General features: G+C 36.6%; 1 protein-coding gene across 21 annotated transcripts in view; it reads left to right on the top strand.

Annotated features, from left to right (window-relative positions):
• The window catches only part of NRXN1 (neurexin 1), a 704,201-nt gene that overhangs the window by 307,880 nt on the left and 371,442 nt on the right, over positions 1-24,879 (top strand). For all 21 annotated transcript variants that reach the window (XM_017829343.1, XM_017829340.1, XM_017829336.1 and 18 more), the window contains 3 exons: positions 11,678-11,800; positions 17,363-17,744; positions 18,270-18,460. In XM_017829343.1, the coding sequence (XP_017684832.1) occupies positions 11,678-11,800; positions 17,363-17,744; positions 18,270-18,460 (696 nt within the window). The remainder of the gene's footprint in view (positions 1-11,677; positions 11,801-17,362; positions 17,745-18,269; positions 18,461-24,879) is intronic.

Genomic DNA, 24,879 nt, shown 5'->3' with positions numbered 1-24,879 from the left:
GTTTTCTGTGATTAGGAGAGCCAAACTGCTTAGGGAAAGATTGACTACCTTTTCTTCAAAGAAAGAAAGAAAAAAGGGAGGAAATGAAAAGGGTGGCACATTAAAATTTTGCATAAATTAAAACTATTTTGATACATTTGTATATTTGTTCTGCTGGAAATCTGGACTAAATCCCTAGCAAGTAATTATCTTACTCTTTAAAATTAAGATCAGTGAAATGTGATTATAGACAGTTGGGAACAGTACAAGAGCATAGAGTTTTTGTCTTTTTCATATGCAGTACAGAAGCTGAGTTATCTGCCTATTTGCATAAATACAAGTTCACAAAACATGGTTTCTGAGTCATCTGTGGCATTTTGACAGCCCCTCCTTTACTGCATCTGTAAAAAACTCATTGTATAAGTATTTATTAGTTTTAGCTGTATGACTGTTTCAGAAAGGTGGGCTATTTTATAGTTTCTTCGCTTCTCTGCAGCAAGTCATCACTTCATAAGTTCAATCTTGATGAAAAAGTCTAGCAAGCACTTAGCTACAACATTATTCTTCATTAATGTTATAAGAACAGTAATTCATTTTTCAATGTGCTTTTTTTGAAGAGCTGATAACATTAAAAACACCTACCCAGTGCATGTCACTGATGAGCAGTTTCTTGTATTAAAAGCACTTACTCTGTATCTAGCACATTTTGCATTTATGTCTATTAAAATGCATGAAACATCTATCATAACATTTTAAGCACTCAGTAGCTTATTACTGGAACCACATAACTGCTTCCTTATTATCTCTTCTTGACAATAACTTTAATGAATTATATTCAGGTAGCTGTTAAAATTTCCATCCAAACATATTACTTTTTTGGATGACATGTCAAGAGGTTAACTTATGCTCCCTTCCAGCTGATTTCTAGGCCTCAATCCATCAGACAAGTCACTTCAAAGGAGATATTATTCTGTTGAGTTGAGACATCAAGATAAAGTTGGCTTTCTGAGATGCAGTCCCCTTTGGGAAATGTGCAAAGAATTCTTCAGCAGTTATTTGTCTAGGCAGTCTTGAAGCAACAAGACACAAGATGAAGACCAAGACATGGAACGAGGAAAAGCAATTAAAGAAAAAAGGAAGCTGTGGTTCTTGTAGCTATAGTAATTCTTTGGTATTATTTCTCATGATTTTATATTCTTTGAGATTTTTCTCCAAGGAGCGAAGCACATCTATGTAGAAATAACATTTCATTAGTTAGAAGTTCCTCTCTGTCTCCGCACATTGTTTTTCTCACTAATAGTAAGATCTGTCTGAAGAAGAAAGAACAAATAGGTAAGTCAAAATTCCATCTTTCACTCACATGCTTTACGTTTCACTGTTTACGTGTGACTTGTGGAAATTGGATCAGAAGTGAAAATAACAAGCATAGTTAGTATGCTCACTGACATTTAAGGAATTTTAGTTTTACTAAAATTTGAGCACTATAGTTGTTGAGTATAGGTGAAAAATACCTGATGAATTTGTGTTGTGGTTACTGCTATACTTTGAATTGTCTCTGCAGTTTTTGCTACATATAACATTTCAGCAGTTTGAAAGCAAGTATGCTGTTTCCTAGGAGGGAACGGCTACACCATTCACTCTCGGGGGAAGAAGTATTCTTGCATCTCCAGCTAACATGAGATAGGACACTTATGAAGTCAGGTGACAAGATAATTGGCTGTGAATAAGAGCAGCACTGCCTATAAAAGTCAATTCTTAATTCCCTAAAATTACATAAAGCAAGACACAGAGCATATCTTAACAAAAAGGGCAAGTAGGAACTTTTGTCAAGAAGCTTACTTGTTTTGTTCAAAAAAATTGTCACTCACTGATGCTGAGCACAAACCTTAAGAGATAATAAATGGCACAAGAGCATTGGAGAGATTCTCTTGATGTTGAAATCAATTCCATGTAATAAAATTTAAAAGCCATGTTTTTTTACTCAGGCATGCAAGAGAATACCCATCAAAGATAGTGGAGGCTGTTTATAGAACAGAGATCAACCTTTGTATTCATCTATTTGTAATTTCTGAAAACAATCTGAAATGTCTATTTAGTCCTTCTTGCTTGACTCCTGTCTGTGTAACAGTATCCAAGAATAAGCAGTGTCAAGAAATTATGCTTTTTGATCCATGATGAGTATAAAGATATTTTAAAACACTTATATAATCAAGGATAATAAATCTTTAGACATTATTCTCATTACTCTTAACTAGGCAAAATGTTATCATTCATCATTTTAAATAAAAAAAGAAGAGGATATCAGTGTGAGATTTAGTTGTAACTATTTTGTAACAGCAGTTTTTTGGGATGAAGACACCTGTAAATTAAAAGGAGCTTATTCTTAAAATAAAGTCACAGTCCAAATTCTCTTCTATGCCAGCTAATTACCAATCTGCTTATTCTTAAGTGCACTGCATAAAATATAAGGGTAAAATGAAATATTTAAGTGGTTTTTTTTCTATTATGTTCATTTTGACTAAATATAAAAGTATTTTTTTATCAAAAGGTAAATTATGGATAAGCATACTTAAATTGTGCTTACTTATATTTTAAAATGTACTTCAGAGTTTTGACAGCCATGGTTTTGATATAAATGGGCACAGTCAATGTCAAAGTCAAGCTAATGTGTGATTAAAGTTGTTTCTGGTTTTTTCCTGTTGTCACTTATAATCTAGCCAAAGTACAACAAATTTTCCAATTCTCTCAGCAAAAAGAAAAAAAAAAGTACCTACTCTTTCTTCAAATAATGCTATAAGTTAGGTTATTCTCCCTTCACTGGGTTCAAGTGGAAAGCAGTAACATGGTTCTTCAGGATCAGATGGGTACACGTAGAGATCAGTTTTATTTGTTTCCTGTAGCAGCTGTATGTTTCAGGTTCTTTGTTTATGGCAAACATTTTTTTGAATGACAGCGATTTGTAGAACAGTGATTAAGGTCCAGACTATCAAAGTTATTTAGATAGTCCTCTTACGGTGAAATCCTTCTTTCAAGTCAGAATTTCTCCAGATCTCTTCCGAAGAGACAGCAAATTTCCCCTGGAAACTGAGGCACTGTATTTGAATAGTAACTTCTGGAGATTATGTGTAAGGAAAAGAAGATTGCCAGCTGTATTGCTCTTCACTTCTTTGAAAACTTCGAGACATATTCTTGCTGATTCTAGAAATCCAGGACAGGGAATGTATGTTTCTGCTCTGGTGTTTTGTAGGGTTTGGGACTTTTGGTTCGGGTAGTCAAGACCAGAATTGTAAGTCTGCTGAGGTAAAAATCTAACTCTTCTTTGCAAAGCAGAAAATTAACTTGAATTCATTATAGGATCACTTTTTTTTCTCTTATTTTAAACCACATTTCACAAATCAGTACTATTTACAGAACTCTGAATTTGTACAGAATTATTGAATTTTAGAGACTCTGGATGCCATTAAAGCCATATCTGAACAGTGACTATTTACTTTTAAAAAAAAAACAATGTTGCTTAAAATTGGGGTTTCATGTTAGTACTATTTTACATAGGAGTTCCCAAGTCAGTTTTTATGATTTTCAATCCTATTCCTGTTATAGAAATGGAAAAAAGTAAACACTAGTAACTAGTTGACCTAGCTGTTCTTTCCTCTACCAGTTTTACAAAGATTTGCTAAATTTGTAAAAATTTAGCATGATTCAAGCCACGATATGACCTTACAGACCCACAGAAGCTACACGATCTTTGCAAGAGGACATTTCTTTACTGTCACTAAGTACAAAGTAAATAATTTTGTGCTCAAGTTTGCTTTAAATTAGCATAGAATTGCCATGTATTGAAAGTTCTTGTTCACCTTACCTACAGCAAAGTCAATTGTTGAGTTCAGCATGATTTCTGAAAATTTGTCTCAAAAGGTTCAGCAGTGAGCTGACAAAGAAACAACCATATTTTTCAAGCTCATTGACATTAGTCCACGACTAAAGTCCCTTTAGTTCAGGGCCTTGGGGTAGATTCATAAAACCTTTAGTACCTTTAGCACATTTTCTGATAGTCATGATCCTCAGAGAACAGTACAAAAGAGAAACTACACACTTATTAAAAATATAGAGATCTAGCTGACTTCTGGTTTTAGCTGCTTTTAAAGGATACTTTTCTTTCATTATTTCCAACAAGAAAATTACATGTCCTTAGGACTGTTTGTGCTTCATTTACTTAGATATATGACTTACAAAACTAAATCAAAATGCAGCTAATTTTAAGCCATAAATGTTTTGAGTAATATGTTGAGAAATGTCTCTAACTTGGGTTAGACATTTCATAACTCAGTAACAAAATCAGTTTTATCCTCTCACGTGCTCTGATTTCACATATGGTTGTAATTGCAATTTCAAGACCATTTTTTCAGGAAATATGTTTCAAATTATTATAGACCCAATTATTAACCAGCAAAGCAGACTTCCCAATTTGGAGAGCATGTGTATGTCTTCTACATATGTCTTGTTCTGTCATGGAAGTCTAGAGACCAAGACTTCCAACTCTAAAGTTTACTGCTTTCTGATGTTTTTCTTTCTTTCTCTGTCTTGCTGAAATTGAGTACCAGTCCTTGTTCTATCTGTAGAAAATAGGCTTTCACAAGACAGTGGTTCATCATCAGCACCTTTATTGGTAGAATCCTTAGATTTAATTGATCTAATAGATTATCTATGTTTTGCCCTCCCACCTGGATCCACTGACTCTATTTAGATACTGATGTGTCACCAACAGTTCATATCTCACATTAAAAGAAATTAATTGATGAGTATGTATGATATTACACCTCAGCATAAATAGCTTGCTTAAGGCAAAAGGAAGACAAAGTCAGGAGAGGGGAAATACTGAGCTGCTCAAACCATGGGCAGGGGAAGCAAATTCACAGAACAGAGAGAAAGGAACCATACGAGTGTCTGTAGAAAACTTTGTGTCCTCAGAGCTGGATATGGTGCTTGATTCCTGTGTAGCGAGTCAATAACTACGATGATCCCAGCAGAGGCAGAGAACTGGAATGCTTTATTGGACTTACAAGTTCATATTTAAAGGGTTTAGGGTCTACATGTTCAACAGGGGGTTGTAACTACTACAATTTATTACAAACAGGGGGTTTCAGGGGATGACATAAGGGAAAAACCCAGGTTAACAAATTTGGGGTCTTACAAATACCTCATGGGGAAAACTCACTTTATCTTAGGGGTATTACGTGGGTCAAAGAGGTATTCAGGTTTGCAGAATGCACAGGATCTGGGGAACAGAAAGGGAGAGATAAAACACAATAGGTCTTCTGCACTGGCTTGATGAAATCAGGGCATGGTTTCTCTGGGCTTGGGCAGGACATTCCGAACCCTGACATCAATGGATCCTTGTCCGGACCCTAGATGGAGGTTTTTCCCCAGTCTCTGTTAGCCCAAGGCTTTTGTTTAAACCTAGCAGCTTTCTTTTTCTCATATCCAACTTTTGGAATCCAACATTCCTGGGTTGGTTGTTTTTCATAACCTTCTATGGATTTTTCTTCTCCAGTGAATTCACTGTGTATGGTGTTTCTCTTTACTAGTGAGCTAGATCAATATGAAATGCAGTCCGTTTGTAGTTTGGTCATGTAGAGGGAGCCAGTAGAATTTTCAAAAGTGCCTTGCTTAGCTTTCTGCATTTCTGTATGAGTGCCTCTACGGAAACAAATTTAGCATTATATTCCTGTTATTCTAAAGAATATGAGCAAATCTGTTCTGTGGCTGAAATGAAGGCTAATGAAAGATATTAGCAACTCCAATCTCCTTTGTTTTATTTTTTGAAATGTCATTTTTAAAAAAAAAAAAGTAATAAAAATACCCTAAACTGCCAATACATCACCCAAATTACAAAAGCAATTTTACCTATAGTAAAGCTGTTGTGGGCTGGAACATTTTGATCAAGCAGTGCAAGATTGATAAGTTTTGCTTGATATAATTCAGTGAATGTGCTATTCTTGTGGAATTTTCTGTATGAGTTTTTTGGGAACAAAGTATAGTGGACAAAATTTCTTTGACCTGCAATAAGACTTTCTTAATTTAACTTATCGATTAGCTGTAAATGATAGCATGATACATACTTTTTATCTTTAAAAGACAGTGTAGTTTGTCTATTGTCAAAAAGCATACATAGTCAGGGAATTTCAGGATGATACAGACAGAGTAATTTAAGATATAATTGATCCACTATATTAATTGATTTTTTAAATTCAAGTTTCCACATGAGTGTTTTGGAAAACCAGAAATGTTTCTGCAGCCAACTATCAAAGAAAGGATAATGAAGGATAATGCCTTCCCCTATGTGTCTTGTGTTTCTATACCTAGTCCTGGAGGAAATTTTTCTGAACTTTTTGTGCAATATAGATGCCTCATGAGATTTGCACAGTGACTGTGACTGGCTGAATACTGGAACAGAAGCCTTGATTAGAGGCACTCTAGGTTTACTCTGGAAAGCAGCATAAAGGAAATGGCACAAAGTTCTCTAGTTTGATAACAGGTATTTGCAATAACATTCTTTGGTGTCTCTCAGAGACACTCAGCTGTCTATACATAGAAAGCTGAATTGTAAAGTATGTATTATTTTAGCTGTAAAACTCTGTCTGAAATCCTGGCAACCCTGACTTAAAGTAACATTCTCTATTAACTGAAGTGATCTCAGGGTTTTGTCTTCTTGTCCAAATGTCTTTTTACCTAAATCCCACCTGATATTGATAGCTGTAGTATTCATAGTTTTCTGTGAGCAAACTAGGCTGAAACCACTGATCTTTCTTATGCTGACCGATAAACAGATAGTAGTGACTTGCCTGTATCTAACTTGGGTTCCATAGGTTAGTACAGCATTCACTGAACCATCCAGTCTCCATTGCTAGTCTCTATTTAATTTGTCCTTCTTTCTTTACTTCATTTTTAATATCTACTCTTGATTGCAGATTTGAATGCTCCAAGGATTTTGGTATGTGCCTTGGTAGTGGTGGGTGGCATTGTAAGAACCAATAATGATTTGGGTGTTTGGTTCAAACAACTAGATTTGAATGTTTTGGTGCAATGCCAAAAGCTGGTACCTCCTTTCAAAAGGATCAGTTGGTTTTTTTGTGAAGTTCTGTTTAAATAGTTGGTTAAAATGAAAGCACCATGGGATAGATATGTATTAGAGAAAAAAGTATGCATATCACCATTAATTGACTGGTTCATTTGAATTCAGCAAATCTTCAGTACTTGAATTAGGCTGAATAGGCTCCTGACAAGATAGTAAAGAGAACAGAAATCTACAGAGAACATTTAGCATGTTCAGCACACTGAAAATAAGATTTTTTTGTGTTGGAAGTTCATACTTTTTTCCTTTAACTTTGAAAAGGACCAAAGAAAGTTAAGTTCCAGCTGAGGCGCTGACAACAAAGTAAGCTCAACTTTGGGTGCCTCAGTAAACCCAAAACTTGGAATTTTTAGGACTTTACATTTATATGTCCTAGTTCATAATGAACTACAACATCAAGATTTGTACCTGTATCAACTGACTGCACAGTCTGCATTTTGCTGTGTAAAAGGATGGTGGTACAAGCAATTATCTGCTTTTAAATGGATGTGCAAATTTACTGGCATGATGGACTATGAGCAAACTATGATAGCCATAAAAGTGCCAGTAGTTTTTTATTTGGTACTATCCATTTGCTCTAGGGACACATTAAATCTAGTAGTTATTTAAGCCTTAAAAACAAGAAAAGAGCTGAACACAGACGTTGATAATAAATTTCATACTTAAGCAAGAGGAGATACTTAGTGGATTTTTTTTTCCAGTTTGCATCTTGTCTCAGAAAGGAAAGGTTTATGAATGAGATATTAGTATCTGAGAGAATCAGTAACTCAGAATGTGAACCAAGGCTGGCTGGGTACTTGAACCAAATTAACCCTGACCTGTCTAGAAAGAAACAAATTAATTTCAGGTGAAGGACAGCATGGGAAATAGAAGCAGAGGGACATAAGTTTGGAAGAGTAGTATCAGTCCATGAGAAAAAAAAAATTACTTTTTTTTTTTTTTAATTGGGATTCTTGCTTTTCTTTTTGTGGGAGATATTGAATTTTTTTTTAAAAAAAGCCCAGAACAGCCACCTGCCAAAAAAAAAAAAAGGTGGCAATATGCCAATTCTTATTTAAATACGCTTATTCAAGAACACTTTCTGCTGGTGTGATTTAAATGAAATGGAATCAGATCAGTGTAAAGTCAGAATAAGACTGGAGAGTCAACGATTTACTAAATATAAATTTATAGTAGATTCACTATAAAGTAGAGAACTATAAACCAGGGCAGAAGAAGACTCTGAATGGTTATGATCTCAGTAATGTGATGTTTTAATTAGTTTCGGGTCAATATATTTGAAAGTTAGTGAAGAAAGAACTAATATAAACTAGCTTTGAAGTTGGCCAACGCCATTTAACAAGTTGTGTTAAGAGTCTTCTTCTGCAGTTCTGGTACTCTTGGGGGGTCTCAAGGGATTCCTACAGGTTTTTATGTTTAAGTATTTAGATAATTTTCTCCTAAATACTCTGCTCAAAAGCACATTTGCTGTTCTTATATGCAAAAGTATATTCTTGGCCAGGAAGCAGCCCAAGCACTGCATTTGCACAGGAATGGTGAGCATCCATCCTTCCTCATCTACCTCTCCAGCTGCCATGGAAAACTATACTACTTTGCAGAGATGGAGCATGATGGGACAGGTAGATGCACAATACCTGGGCACGGCATCTTGCTTTTTGGTAGTTCCTTGTCCTCTCTACGACAAAGGAAAAGCCCTTCTATGTCTTAGATCAGCTTCAGGAAAGAAAAGTCTCTTCCATGTGAGGTAGCTAGTTTGCACAAGGCCAGGACTGTTTTCAGTGCACTGCTCCCATAGCATATTATATCCAGGTTTGTCCTTTTTATAACCCTTTCACCATAGGTCCCATTAATCCTCTTTTGGATTGCGTGCGGTGTGAACAGACAGCTTACAAGTAGTTCTGACCTGATTTTTTTTACTCAGAGTACTCTTACAAGGAAAATAGACTGATGCATAGGAAAACATACATTTAATTTTACAACAGGAAGAGTTTTCAAGTCCCTAGCCATTAAAAGTTAATAGATATATTTGCTTGTATAAATGTGAGCAGCCAAATTGGATTTGATATTTATATACACCAAGGCAACTTCACACGAATGGGACCCTACAGAGGGTTCTTAATGTGAGAGTATATTAAAATTGCATATGCTTTTAGGTCTTTTAGAAATCTGAAGTGAGATAAGGTAGACTGAGCAGTTCAATTACTTTAAAAATTAAAAAAAAAAAAGGAGTTGGACTAACAAGTGAAGAAGTGCAAATATATTTACAATAATACTAAATGATGTATTTCTAGGCAGGCCTATTGACTCTCACTAAGTTTTTTGCTCATGTCATCTAAGCATTTTTTGTAAATTCATCCATTGCTAGTTAGCAGTTGCTTCCATTGAAGCACCTAATAGGATAATAGAAATTGCTTAAGAGATCTGTATCACCACTTTCAAAGAGAACATTATTTACTTAAGCTTTATGCAAAAACTGGTCTTTCTTTTGTCAGAAAAAGTAAACAGAATGATTCAGGTAGTTGACACCAATCATCTCCTTCTGGTGGATTCAAACACCTTTCCTACCTTAGTGTCAATACAGAGACATAGAGAAACAGTATCAGAATCTCACTTTGCTGTAGCTAATGTTTTTGTTCCTGGAGATCCCTTGGCATGCTCAAAATAGCAAAAGTTGCATATAAAAGCAGGACAACAAACCAGCAGGAATTTTAAAATGCTGATATAAAATGGAAAACATCTGAAATGAAAATTGTCCAGTGCGCTGGACAGCTGCATCAAGCTCTTTGTGCCTTTTTCCCTCTGTGCAGTCCTGAAGTCAGAGAGGCTTTGTTTTTATAAAATGTCATATAATACCCATTTATGAACAGACCTCCCCCATCAGAGTTAGCCTGTGCTGACTGGAAAAGAATCCAAGTAGAAATGTGAGCAATATCAGGGCTAGTGGCATATCCCTTTCAAAGGAAGACTGATACATAGGATATAGGCACCTGGAAGAGACACAGTGGAGAAGATGTCTGACTAAGGGTAACCATAATGTTTTTGTGTCAAAAGTGATTTTATTATGTGCCTATTTTACAGAATCACAGAATGGGTAAGCTTGGAAGGGACCCCAGTGGGGTCATCTGGTCAAACCTTCCCGCTCAAGCTGTATCATTGTAGAGGACATTGCACAGGATTGTGTCCATATGGTTCTCGAATATCTCTGGTGAGGGAGACTCTACAACCTCCCTGGGCAATCTGTTCCAATGTGTGGTCACCCACAAAGCAAAGAAGTTCTTCCTCATATTCAGCTGGAACTTCCCGTGCAATAGTTTGTGCCCACTGCCTCTTGACCTATTGCTTTGCACCGATGATAAGACCCTGGCTTCAGCTGCTTGACACCCATCCTTCAGATACTTAAGTGCATTAATGTGGTCCCCTCTCAGTCATCTCTTTGGGAGGCTGAACAGGCCCAGCTCCCTGAGTCTTTCCTCATAAGAGAGATGCTGCAGTCCACCAATTGTTCTTGTTGCCCTCTGCTGGACACACTCTAGAAGCTCCACCTCTCTCGTACGAGGACATCAGAAGTTAATTGGCAAATTTTAGTTATCAGCAGCATTTATTCTGCCACAGGAACTGAAAACAAACCAGGGACATCTGTATTTTACAAGAATGTAATTTGTTAATTGCAGATTAGCTTTACATTTTGAACAGCCAGCATATAATTTTTGATCGATTCATTCAGTGCTCGTTCAATCACCTATTCATATCAATGACAGTTCAAAATCAGAATTTTTCTTTTTCTCTTTCTCTTCTTGGTCAACAGTGCAAGTGACAATTTCCACTATCCTTTTCTTACGAGAACATTTTTCCTAGGCATTAAAGATATCCTAGGTTTGTGAATACTTTGGTTATTGCAAATGCATTGTGCTATACATAGAATTTGCTTCAAAAATGTTTTCTGTACTGCTGGCAAAAATAGCAGATTACAAAAAATGTATCCATTAAGTGAAAAGGGAAAGTATAGTTCAAAGATCTGCTAACATAAGAAGGTACTGGATCTGAATATTAGCAAGTCATCTAGATGATCAGGTAATAGGTGATGTTCTGAGAAGTCCTAATAAACAAACAGAGCCTAAATGAAGAGAGAAGATGACATAAATTAAGAAAAATATAACACACATGCACACACATTTACCACTTGTTATTTTCCACCAAATAATGTTTAAAGAAGGAAAAAAAATCAGTCTTGTAAATGCATGCTGACGTTCTTTTGGCTCAGTAATCCCATTTCTTAAAGGCCTGTATATTTTTGAAAAGTGCACAATTAAATCAGTGTTGACTGTGCCTATTTATGAAAACCTGGTGCATATAAAGTGCATTTACATAGTTTAATATACATTAACAGTGTTTTAATGTAGTAGTTCTATATTTGAGTTTTGCTTATACTTGGTAATTTTCTTGCTTGGTTTGACTTTTGGTGAGTTTTAACATTTGCCCAGCGAGTCTCTCTGTCTTCTCTCTCTGTGAGGTTCACATGTAAACTGATTTAAAGATTGCATAATGACTGTTTGGCATATCCTACAGGCAAAGGTCCAGAAACCCTTTTTGCTGGCTATAACCTCAATGATAATGAGTGGCACACAGTGCGTGTGGTTCGGCGAGGAAAAAGTTTAAAGTTAATGGTGGATGACCAGCAGGCCGTGACAGGTAGTGTGTCATTGTGACTCCGTGTTACTGGGGGGAAACACAGAACAAAAAATAGCAGAAGTAAAATGACTTTATCTGAAAGCAACAGGTGCTTTTTGCTTTTCTTGGGTAGGATTCAAAAGCCATGTTATGCTTCTTGAAGTACTGTTACAACAAGTGTGTTATTACACTTGATATTAATGTTGCTCTAAGGTTGCTATTGAAATTAATGAAAACCTTCGTGCTGACTTAAATGAATGTTTTTATACAGTAATTGGGGAAAAATGATTTGATACATCACTAATGAGAAGGCAAGTAAAATGCTTTTGCCAACACATTGTTAGAGCTGAACTCTAAGCCATTGCTGTAAGAAAGAATATAATAAGTGTTTGAAGGATATTCTATTGTGTTTTAAATCTTGCATCAGCTGTCCTCAATAATTAAATATTAGGCAACAAATACTAAAAATAGCAGTTGGCATGGGAGAAAAAAATACATGCATGCCAACAGATGTTAGAAATATATTTGTATGTATGTATTATCAGAAAGGGTAATAGAGAACACATTGATTTTGTTCTGTAAAAAGTTAACGCTTACATATGTGTTATTAATAGCAACAGACCTGACTTCTGGCCCTCATTCCTTGCACAATGCAATGTACCTAATTTTGTGTTAGCTATTTAATATTTTCCTTTGGTTTTGGGTAGCATTAAATAGCTTTTATCATTGGTTCTAAGCTTTGTTAAAATGATAACAATTTAAGTGGGTTTTTAAAAGGAGTGCACCTTCTTTAATAATCCCTTTTCAACTCAGCAGAACACTGAAGACCATGTCACTGGTAGAAAAATAATTGCTATGTATTCAATAGTTGCAAGAATATATTTCCTAGAATCAAAAATTACCAATAGATCTTCCAGAGATGAAGTCTGTGTATGTGATGATGCTTAGGGTCATTCTCTCAAGACTGTAGATGGCCTAAATAATTTACTTTCTTTTTGAAATTAAATTTATAGTTATAAATTTATATATAAATATATAAATTTAAATTTATGTACACTTTGGAGTAAGTGTACTGAAAAATATTATAAACTTGCTGCTTCAACTGCCACTCAAATAATAAGGCATATTCTAATATAGAGGAAGATATTTAGATCTAGCATCAAGATCCAAATGCACAATTCCTGGATTTCTCATGGCAGATTTCTAATTTACAAATACTACAGGTTAGGAAACCACCAAGAAGTACTATTTTCACCTTTGTGTTCAGTCCCGACTGTTCAGTGCAGCTTCATAAAAGTTCAAAATATATATGAAGGATTAAGGAGGTTTCAATCATATAGAGTCTAGTCAGGTAAAGTAATAAGTACAGAATGCAGGACTAAGTTCTTGTAATCCCTCTTCATTGTGGATAACTATAGGTTCTATCAAATATCATGGTATTAGCAAATAGCTGAAACACTGGAACAGGATTCCTAGAGAGGTGGTTGATGCCCTAAGCCTGTCAGTGTTTAAGAGGCATTTCAATAATGCTCTTGATAACATGCTTTAACTTCTGGTCAGCTGTGAAGCAATCAGGTGGCTGGACTAGGTGACCATTGTAGGTCTCTTCCAACTGAAATTATTCTATTCTATTCTATTCTATTCTATTCTATTCTATTCTATTCTATTCTATTCTATTCTATTATCTGCCAAAGCAAGTGAGTCCTTTCAGTTGCCTCCTGATCAATCAGAAGCGTTGCCTGTGGGTCCAGATTTCTGGTACAACACTTGTATTCTTCTCACATCCCAGTATCTGTATCAGAAACTAGACAGTTGACTTGAAATCCCTCTCAGTTCTTCAAGCTGGAAGTTGCCTATGTTTGCATAATTCACAGATGTTTAATGTTGTTCATCCAAAGGGAGAAAGTTACCCCAGTATTTTGGAGGGAAAGTCTTCCTGAGCTTCCTAAACTCCCTGCAGGAAACTGTGTAGCCAATCTGTGGCCTCCTCCACCACTGATGAGAGAACTGGCATAAGAGAAGGAACAGAGGGAACTTGAAAGTCTGGTAACGGGGGAATACACTATTAGTCCCAGGAATACCACATTTTCTACACATAAAATCTTTATTGTCATCTAAGGACTGTGATTTTTTTAATTTGGTTTGTGTGAGGTGTTTTTTGGATTTTGTTTGTTTGTTTGCTTTTGGGGTTAGTTGTTGTTTTTTCAACGGTGAGTATTTTCATGCCTTTGCAAGTTTAAATTTCAGATAGTTTCAATAGAATTTAATGTGTAGTAGCTCTGAATTTCCTGAAAGCACATGGTAAGAGTTGCCATATCAGATTGGAGCGTGCTTGCTCTAAACTGCTTAGAACTTTTCTTCAGGTGTCCCAACAATCAGAAATTTGGTTAAAATATAACCCATTTATATCTCATATGAAAGGTTACTATGATGTTATAAGGAGAATAAGGAAGAAAATTGACTTCCTACTGAAAATTCTGGCTTCCCCCTGCCACACATTGTGTTTTCCTTTTTTGATTCCTTTCCTATGTCATACATGAAAAAAAAAACAAACAACAAACACCAAATGCATCAGATCCAGAAAGCTTAAGATGAAGAGGAAGTCATTAAATAATTCAGCCTGACTTTCCAGTTTTTACAGATTATAAAATATCAATTATTCATCCATGAATTGAGCTTACTTATATTTGACAAATACATAATGTGTGCATGGATAAATAATATAACACAGAATCATAACTAGCTTTCATTGGAAGTCATGCAGATGGTTTCAGAGATTTTGCTCATCATAAAAGAGTTTAAATACTTGCAGCCCTGATACACTTTGTTTTCTGAAAATGTACAGAAAATAGAAGTGAATTGATGGAGGTCACCAAAGTTGGATAACAGAATAGATACCTAGCTTATGGTTATGAACAGAAATTCTATTGGCCTGTTGTATTATGTCCCATAGCATTGCAGCACATAGTGCATTTTGTACATGAACTTGGTAAGTTTAAAAAAATAAAAAAACAAACAAACAAACAAACAAAACCCAAAACAACCAAAACCCATCAAAAAAAAACCCGCACGAAACCCCAAATGTCCAACCTTGTAAGTACAAACTGCACTGTCTCTCTTTTTCTTCATTGCTGTATTTGCAAGTCCCATGAAGCACTATGTGAAGTCTCAAGTCCTGTTAGAGTGTTTGCAGAACTGAAATATTAGAGGGAAACTTGGGATGTGAGCCCAGATTCTGGAACTTTTTATTACTATACTCAAGAAAGAAATACATTTAATGTAGTGGGGATACTGTGCTACAGGCCAAAGCTTAGTGGATTTTTGCCATGACATTAATGAAATGCCATCTGAATTGATATAAGGCTGGAATACATAATGTTACCCTCTAAAACACGATCCTCAGTTCTTTGGCTGTGAACCAACATACAGCTCTTGTCCTTGCAAAAATTACCGATTTGGCATTTTTCAAGGCAGCTCCCTGACTCATTACTGCAAGGAAGAACCAGCTTTTGCTTAATACATCAGGGAAAGTAGTATTTTCAGAACCGATGTTTAGAAACAACAACATCAAGACAACTGTCCTTGGGGTTTAAGGTGTCTCTTGCAGTGCACTACCATATGAGTACAGATCCCAGACAGTGATGGTGTTTAATGACATCCATAGAATAAGTTCTCATATAGAACTCATCCTGAAGCTAAGTAAGCTACTTGTAAATATTGATCATAAATTTTTAAAGCAATTTTTGTGCGTATGTGGTCTGAATAGTGTTAAAACTTGCAGAGCTGTTTTCACTGTAACTTCACTGATTCCTGTACTTGTAAGTGTTTTGACTTAACCTGTTTGTGAATTCATCTCCTTGGGCAAAGCCCAAATATCTACATTTATCTTTACCTTGTCTTTTCCCCGTTCACACACACGTATACAGACATTTGCTTATGAAACCTATGAAGGTACAGCTGTGTAAGACTGCCACCAGGGTTTCTACATCACTGATAAATGTGTCCAGCCTGGGTCAGAGCTCACATTCTTCTCTTGCAATAGTATGTTTAGGGAGGGGCAGAGGGAACTTGTCTTGCCAACAGCTTTGCAGTGCCACTGTGAGAACTGAAGTTTTATGCCAACATTAAGTCCAGGTTGGATAGGTCTGCTCTTCACCTTCTCTGTACCATGAGAGACATGAAACAGTTAAGGAACTGGGAAATCTAGGGCATGGTTTGCAAAAGGTACATTAAGTGGTGAAATCGATTAGTAATAAAAAGCTGTTTTGTCACCATACCCACACAATGTGACCATGAATCAGCCTTGTGATAATACTGCCCTAATTCTTCAAAATAAGCATGGAAAAGAAAATAAGTTCTGTTAGAAAAGAGCTCTCTTCAGTGGACAAATTTTTGATGTGCTGAGAAAAGTATTTAATAACTAAATTAAAAACTTACCTGACCTGTATGCAGTGTATCCTGACAGTGTTGATCTTTTCCTTCAGATTAGCTATAGGGTCAGCAAATTTCAGTCTTTTTGCTCTGCAAGGGTCCTTGCATGACAAAGAGAGACTCAAAAGCATCTGTGGTGCTTCCTTTTGGCCACCTTTCTGATATAAGCAAGTCCCTTGTTATTTTCAGGATTACAAGATGCTGGCTTACGCTCTTGCTACAGACTTTCTGCTCTGCCCATCTCTTGGGCCTTGCCCCTTCTCCCGTGGTTTATCCCCACGGTACAAAGCTTAGTGAAAGTGCTGCACCCTAACCACTAGACCACCAGGGGCCCCCCGCTGTGACCCAGGTTTGATTCCCAGCCCCCGGGCAGATGGAGCTCGTCAGCCCTGTGAGGCAATCCATGTAAGAGAAGGTCACTCTAAACAAACCTACGTCCTGGGGACCTCACTGCCACTGTCCAAGCTTGCTCGGCCCCGGCAGATGAACCTCAGGATTAAAGGGTGGGCTCAGTTCAGCGCACGCTGGGTCTCACCTAAAAAATCCACTGCGCAGGCTCAAGGGTTAATGACCTTTCCCAAATCTTCGCTCGCGAAGACTGGCCATACAAAGCTTAGTTGCTTTCAAGTAACTGTCCACCCTTGCACCACAGGGGTTTGCAGCAGAGCCAGGATTTATGTACCTAAGACAACTGAAACAGGAATCATTCCTACCTCTAGCCAAATCATGCACTTTTAAGCAAACCACATGGAATAATATCTCTCAAACTTTTATGTCTCTCTTTCATGAAGCTCTAATATTGTTGGTTTAGCTCTGAGGTTGGCCTTTGTGGTCTTCATGTTGAGTAATTGCACTTGCTTATAGTAAAACCCCACCTCTGGTAAAGTGTAACCAAAGTAAGGGATTTTGTTGGCAGTTCAATGTACTGTGGTATTGTGTTTCAGTTTAGAAATCTTGCTGTTGGCCTTATCCAAACATACTGAACTCAGTGCCGAGGCTCCTAGATTTACCAATAATTTGGATGATTGGAGCCAAGATTTGGGCTTGCACATTCTGAAAAGTGTGAAATTGATGCAGATACTTAATCACATGATGTGCTTTTTGACCTCCCATTTCAGATGCTAACACGTGTTTTCTTGTTACTATTTAAAGGTCAAATGGCTGGTGACCACACACGACTGGAATTCCACAACATAGAAACAGGAATAATAACAGAACGGCGCTACCTGTCTTCTGTGCCTTCTAATTTTATTGGGCATCTACAGAGTCTCACATTTAATGGCATGGCATACATTGACTTGTGTAAAAACGGAGACATCGATTATTGTGAGCTAAATGCAAGATTTGGGTTCAGGAACATCATAGCAGACCCTGTAACCTTTAAAACAAAAGCAAGTTATGTTGCACTGGCCACACTACAAGCGTATACATCTATGCACCTTTTTTTCCAGTTCAAAACCACCTCTCTGGATGGATTGATACTTTATAACAGTGGCGATGGAAATGATTTCATTGTGGTTGAATTAGTTAAAGGGTATGTATGGATTAGCATGACAAAGCCAGTCTATTCAAAACGTATATACAGGAGAAATAGAAGGGAAAGTTTAGGATACAAATCTTTATCTGACTGGATATTTATGATTCATAAATGTTTCTTCATGTTAAACTTGATATGCTTTATTTTGACTCTTTCTTTCAGATGAAGCTAGATGCCTGAAATATATGACAGTAAATAATAGGTATAACTTCTCTCGTGTTTACCACAAAGAAGTACTAGTTTGTAGCTTCCTCTTGTTCTTTCTCTACGTATGTATGCATGTGTTGGTACATGGAGTGCTCATTACTTTCCAGAAACTTGGGACTGCACCTCAACTCATCTAAACCAGTGGCAAATTCTCTGAATGATGGTTGCTTCCCCATCTGGTATTCATTGTTGTCTTCTGGTTTTACCAGCACTACTGAGGAGTACAAGCAAATATAAAATATTAGACATATTATTTAGTGCCCCCTTGCTATGTAAAGAAAAAGGAAACTTTTCCAATTTTTTCTCTTTTCCCAGGTATTTGCACTATGTGTTTGACTTGGGAAATGGTGCAAATCTCATCAAAGGAAGTTCTAATAAACCTCTGAATGACAACCAGTGGCATAATGTGATGATATCAAGGGATACTAACAATCTCCACACTGTAAAGATTGACACTAAAATCACGACACAGAGCACAGCAGGAGCCAGAAATTTAGATCTCAAAAGTAAGTACAATTATTCTTGTATAATCTACAGTGAGAGTCATTATCATTACAGAATGATAAACAGAATAAATCATGTATGTAAAGTACAACATAATTTTATAATACCGTATGAAGCCTTTTACTTTATAATAATGAATATGATCAGAAGAGATAACATCATCTTAACCTAACAGTGCAAGTTTAGTAGTAGTTCTGCACAGGTAGGTGCAACCTTAAATGTGTGAAAATGCTGTGGGGAAAAAAAAAATAGGAAATTACAGAAACACAGGGTGGCCCATATGAACCAAAAGGCACTTGGGGAACTAAAGGAGGACTACAACATCTATGTAAAAATATTGACTTTTACATGAACGTAAGTTACATGAGTGGCACGTGAAAACCACAGCCCAAGCCTTACAGTATGACTACAGAAGCTTCTCAGGACTGCTGATCTCTATGTTAGAGAATTGGGGAACACTTTGACCTGTCCCTCACTGTTCAATATTTCACATAAAAACTACCGTTTGCTGGGAAAAGAGATGCAATGCAATTTCAATATCATAGACTACCTTCCAAGATCTTATGTGGCAGTCCTCCAAATCACTTATAAATACAAGTTGCAAGATGTATAGAACCATAAACATACTCACCTAAATATGTAATGTATTGAAATTTCAACTGCAGGTGGGATAAACTTTGTTTTATAGGCCTAAACCTACATCCAGATAGATTCTTAAGATCCATTTTGATAAACCAAACTGATATATATGTATATTTTAAAGCGATAGCAATCAGTTCTAAACGTGGGTTTCTGAAAAGCTAATTTGCATCAGAGGAAAAATATCTTTTTAAAAAGGTGTATAAGTATACTTTTAAAATACTGACTACCTAATCAAATATAAGAATATATGTTCTGGTCATGTGGAAAAGTATTGTGTATTTTAACATTTTTTAAAAAAGTTCTTGTCAGGAGAACCAAAATTCCATAGCAGTCAAAGAAGTACAGTATTTCAAAAGCCAGCATGTTCAAAGAAGATATTAATATTCCATCAAGAGCTTATTCCTTGCTGGATTTTCTTTTATCTACCTCTGAGTCACAGATAATGAGGTGACCTTGGTAATTATTCTGGATTTTGTGATATTTTACATGTTTGCCTCACTTAAAAGTGCTATGAAGATTGTAAGAAAGACTATGAAAACAGTATCTTGATATGTCATAATCTTCAAAAGGTGATTCTCTAATTTATAAACCCAGCATTTCTGATAAAGCTTTTTGAATGGCTCTCACTGCATTCCTAAAATTGTATTTGAAATTTGTGCTGTTATTTCTCATTTTTGCATTCTGTTAAATAGTGTCAATGTTTTTGAGACAGCGTCATATTTCAGCGGTATTTTGATGCTGTAGACAAATAATCCACCTTATTCTTCCACTTTTTTTTTTGATGGCAAGTACTACTTATGCATATGTGTATGTATTTCATGTGTTTGGGTTTCTTCCTAGTAGATAAATTAGACATGGGTAGGAAAAATAATCCTGTTACAAACTGATAATCAACTTGACACAGTCACTTTATTCTACATATTTTTCAAACCAATTGTGGTATTTTAGTATGCTGCCTTATTTAAGAAAATAAAGTTTGTGCCATGTGCTTACTAAAGGCACTAGAGAGCGCTGTGATCTCACTGAATGCGCTGCTCAGCCCAGTCCCAGGGAAAGCTCATCAGCTAGGACAACCTATAAAATCCAACATTCCTTTGTTTTCTGCACTTTGAAAATTCTACTTTTGAAGTAAAACTGTATCCATAGCGGTTGCATTTTCTAACCTTGAATTCCTTTGGAAAAAAAGAAACGAGGAGTATGAAAAAACATACTGAGATTTGAAGCTAGGAAGATGAATTGTATTAGATGCTGATTTTCTGTTATTCACCACCCAGGGAATGTGTATAGTAAAAGAATAATATATTCAGTGCAGGAATATATAGCAAGCTTCTTTCTGAACTGTTCTAGTATACACAAGTCCTTCACCTCTGTCTTCTCATAATAGTATGTTTCATTTTATTTTTTTTAATGTAGGCTACTATATTTTTGCTCAGTCAGGTTCTCTTAAATATGGCATAGTATATCATGAGAATTTTGGTTGGATATCTGAATGGGGAGGTTCAAGATGATTCGTTTTAGCCAGCAGGCTAAAAAGGAGAAAAAATTGCCTTTCATTTCTGTTTTTCTTTCCTTTGTATTCCGTTGAAATGCTCTCCTGTAGTTTCTTCATTTCTGTTTTATGTCAGTGTTTCTTTTAATGACATGTTTCTGTTATGCTATAAACACTCCATACACTTTCTTGATATAAGTAGTTATGGTTAATTCATTGTCTTGTGTTATTTTAGTCTTAGCAACAAAGCAAATTCAAAATTCCACTTCCTGCTACTGGTATCAATGGTTCTGCTTAACCAGAGATAAGTAAAATATAAATCTGTACAGAAAATATAGAATCTGTAGACTTTCTGAATAATTGTAGAGTTACCAGATTTCTTATGCTGAAATCCAAGCCAATCCTGGAAAGATAAATCCCATTTATGCATTTTTCTGCGAATACACAGTGAATTCAGCACAAAGATAAGACACAGATTGTGTTGTAGAACCTGCACAGCATGGAAGTTGTCTGGGAAAGCAGACAGCTTCCATAAAAATATGGGAGAGAATTTCCAATATGTTTCCTTTTGGGTGTAAGATTTGGCTATATAACACAGAAAGTTCATTATTAAAGATGTTGATTCCCTCCGTAACCTCTGGTACAATTTCAGTGGGTACCTGTGGAAACACTTATATTAAATTCTCCAGCTTAATTATTACTGTAATTAGATGGGTAAATTACAAGTTGGAGACAAATAAATGAGTGAAAATAATTCTGTGTTTGGATTCCAAGAACTGTGTTATTTTTCTCAGCAGAGAAAATTAGCAAAGTGTACTCGGGTGCAGTTCTAGCAGATAACCCGTAAAGATAAATGAGTCTTACCAGCAAAGGCAATGCAGCTCAAGCCTGCCAGCACTCAGTTACACAGCAAATTTCTTTTCATGTATTTCAAGAGCAGATTCCCTGTCCTGCTTTCAGTACAGCTCAGACGGTTAGCACGGCTGCAATTCAAGGCCTTCATAGACCAAAATAGTTAGGTGGAAGGAATTTTTGCTTGCTGTACTTAATGCTGTGCTCTTATGGTCTGAGGGGTTTTAGTAGCCTTGAGGGGGCACAGAATTACAAGTGAAAGTGGAATTTGACTTCTATGGCAGAGTAAATACGTCAGTGGTCAAGGGAAGGATTACATGTGTCATTTATCTGGACTTCTGCAAAGCCTTTGACATGGATGCCCCCAACATCCTTCTCTCCAAATTGCAGAGAGATGGATTTCATGAGTGAACTGCTAGATGGATAAGAAAGTGGTTGAACAGTCACATCCAGAGGGTAGTGATCAAAGGCTCAGAGTACCAGTGGACATCGGTGACGAGTGGTGTCCCTCAAGGTTCCATATTCAGATCAGTGTTATTTAATATCTTCATTAATGACATAGATGAAGGGATTGTGTGCATCCTCAGCAAATTTACAGATGACACAAAGCTGAGTGGTGCTGTTGACACACTTGAAGGACAAGATGCCATTGAGAGGGGGCCCTGGACAAGCTTGAGAACTGCCTGTGGGAATCTCATGATGTTTAATAACACCAAACACAACGTCCTGCACTTGGATCAGGACAACCTCTGATATCAATCCAGGCTGAGGGATTAAGGGATAGAGAGCAGCCGTGCTGAGAAGGACTTGGGGGTGATGGTGGATGAGAGGCTGGACATGACCTTGCAGTGTGCACTTGCAGCCCAGAAAGCCAATTGTATCCTGGGCTGCATCCAAAGCAGTCAGGGCAGCAGGTCAGGGGAGGTGATTCTACCCCTCTACTCCACTCTGGTGAGACCCCACCTTGAGCACTGCATCCAGCTCTGGGGCCCTCAGCACAGGAAGGACATTGACCTGTTGGAGCAAGTCCAGAGGAGGACCACAAAGATTATTAGAGAGCTGGAGCACCTCTCCTGTGAGGAAAGGCTGGGAGAATTTGGTTTGTTCAGTATGGAAAAGAGAAGGCTTTGGAGTGACCTAATTGCAGCATTCCAGTACCTGAAGGGAGCCCACAAAAAGGACATGAGGAACTTTTTACAAGAGCATGTAGTGACAGGGGAATGGCTTCAAACTGAAAGAGAGTAGATTTAGATTAGATATCAGGAAGAAATTCTTTACTGTGAGGGGGGTGAAGCACTGGAACAGGTTGCCCAGAAAAGTTGCAAGTGTTCAAGGTCAGGTTGGATGGAGCTCTGAGCAACCTGGTCTAGTGGATGGTGTCCCTGCCCATGGCAGGGGAGTTGGAACTGGATGATCTTTAAGGTCCTTTCTGACTCAAACCATTGTATGATTCTTGTTCCTCACTGTTGCCAAAGAAAAGATGTCTCCCTTGCTCAGACTGTAGGTTTTACAATATCTATATATCTCTTCCCTCTCCACATTTTATTTCCTGTGGTGTGGGAAACTGTAGTTCTGTCAGAAATTATTTTATTTTAAAAGTATTTGAAGATGCATGATCTGCTTTCAAGGAGGAGGACATCCTCAAGCATACTTCATATCCACTTACCTACTAGGGATTAATCTTCCTTTTGGTTCTCTCCTACACATATAGGCAGTATTTAATCCCCAAAGTATTTATACACTTTCTTAGACAGTAAGCATACAAAAACCTACAGAAATCCAATCATAATTCTCTTGAAATACCCATCAGAAAATTAAAATATTTTAGGATTTTAACTGTTTATAAATTGAAATGAGAAGTTCAGATATTGGAGTCTTACAACACAAGAAACTAGGGAACACTGCTGTTACTTTAGATTCAACAATAAGAAGTTACAAACTTTTGTATGAGTTGGTAGTTTCAGTACTTCAGTATTCCATCCTGTTTTAAACTTTCCGAACACAGATATGCCGTATCCTCCAGAATGATCTGCAGCCATCCTAGTTTTGATATTGGGATAGCTGTATTTTCTTTTTTAAGGGAAATCACCATTATGTAAAAAAATCCTACACAACTAAACATTTTTGGGTTAACCTTTGCTGCCTGTGCATAATTTCATATGTTCTTAAGACTTGTTTTTTTGAATTTACATTAATAATTTCAGCTTGTCTTACTGTCATCATCTTTCACATGGCCTTCCCAAACATCAGTTGTAGAGTCCATTGTAAGTCATATGTTATTTCTGTGCTGTTATATCACTTCATCCTCAAAAAATGCTATTCATATTAGAGCATACATCAGAATCAACCTCCCTGGATTAAAAAAAAACCTGTCTAGATATCTTCTTGTCTGTTTTACTTTTATTTCCATAGCTTTTCACTGGCCCCTAGCTTTCTCTACTCCTCTGTGAGATAGGGCTGCTGCTGCTACATACATTTGCTTTTTCATTTGCTGTTTTTTCCAATAACGTGAAAACAGACTAGTCTGAAGCATTATGAAAAAGTAGTCATATTTATTTATGGTATCACCTCAATAGTTTTACAAATGCACTGAGTTATAATTCTTCTATGCACAAAAAGAGTTGCTTGGCAATTAATTCATCCTTGTAAACTTTTAATGCAATTAACCAAATTATCAGTAGATCTACTAGCCTGGCATATTCATTGATGATTTGCTATAATCCCTTAATCTATTGATATTTCATTTGCCTGTCAAAGTAGGTTGTTCATGCGGAGCTAAATTTCTCTCAATCATAAAGATTTCCTCTTTCAGCAATGGAGATTGAAATTGTTTCAATTTCATGTAATATTTCTCTATGTTGTTTTATATTGAGCCAATTATTATTGCTGTTTCATTATATGTTTCTCTCTATATTCCAAGCTCTCTATCAATGGCAGTGATTCTTCATATTTCTATTACTAGAGAAACAAAGCTTTAAGAAGCATGGAAAAGTATTTTATATAAAACACACATTTATACAAATGGACAAGTATTAATGCTTAAATTTCTCAAATAATCATGCTTGAGCTAATTGTAATGACCTTGCCAGTGGGCTGTGAACTCTTCATGCAGAAATAATGTTCTGTTCCAAATGCAGAGTTCCAAATACTGTCAGCAGCAAATAGATCTTCCCAATGTGACCTGTTGGAGTAGACAGTGGCAGATGCAGCTGTTGCCCTCATGGAAAACAGGCTCTCTACAGAGGAAAACAAGGAAAACAAGAGACATAAAACTGAGAACTCTTCTTTGAGGCTTCCTGTGTAGCAAAGTTCTAGGGGCAGATAACAATAGACGATTGGACAACCTTGTCTAATGAGAATTCCTTTATCTTTCTTTCTTTGCAACTTGTCACACGCTGTGTCTAAATAGCAGTGCTGTCTACCAGGCTGTGAAAATAA

The sequence above is a fragment of the Lepidothrix coronata genome, unplaced genomic scaffold (assembly GCF_001604755.1).
Source record: "Lepidothrix coronata isolate B3197 unplaced genomic scaffold, Lepidothrix_coronata-1.0 Scaffold163, whole genome shotgun sequence".
NCBI classification, from domain to species: Eukaryota; Metazoa; Chordata; class Aves; order Passeriformes; family Pipridae; genus Lepidothrix; species Lepidothrix coronata.
Note: the sequence above shows the minus strand (reverse complement) of the source record. Positions and strands in the feature narration are given on the sequence as shown.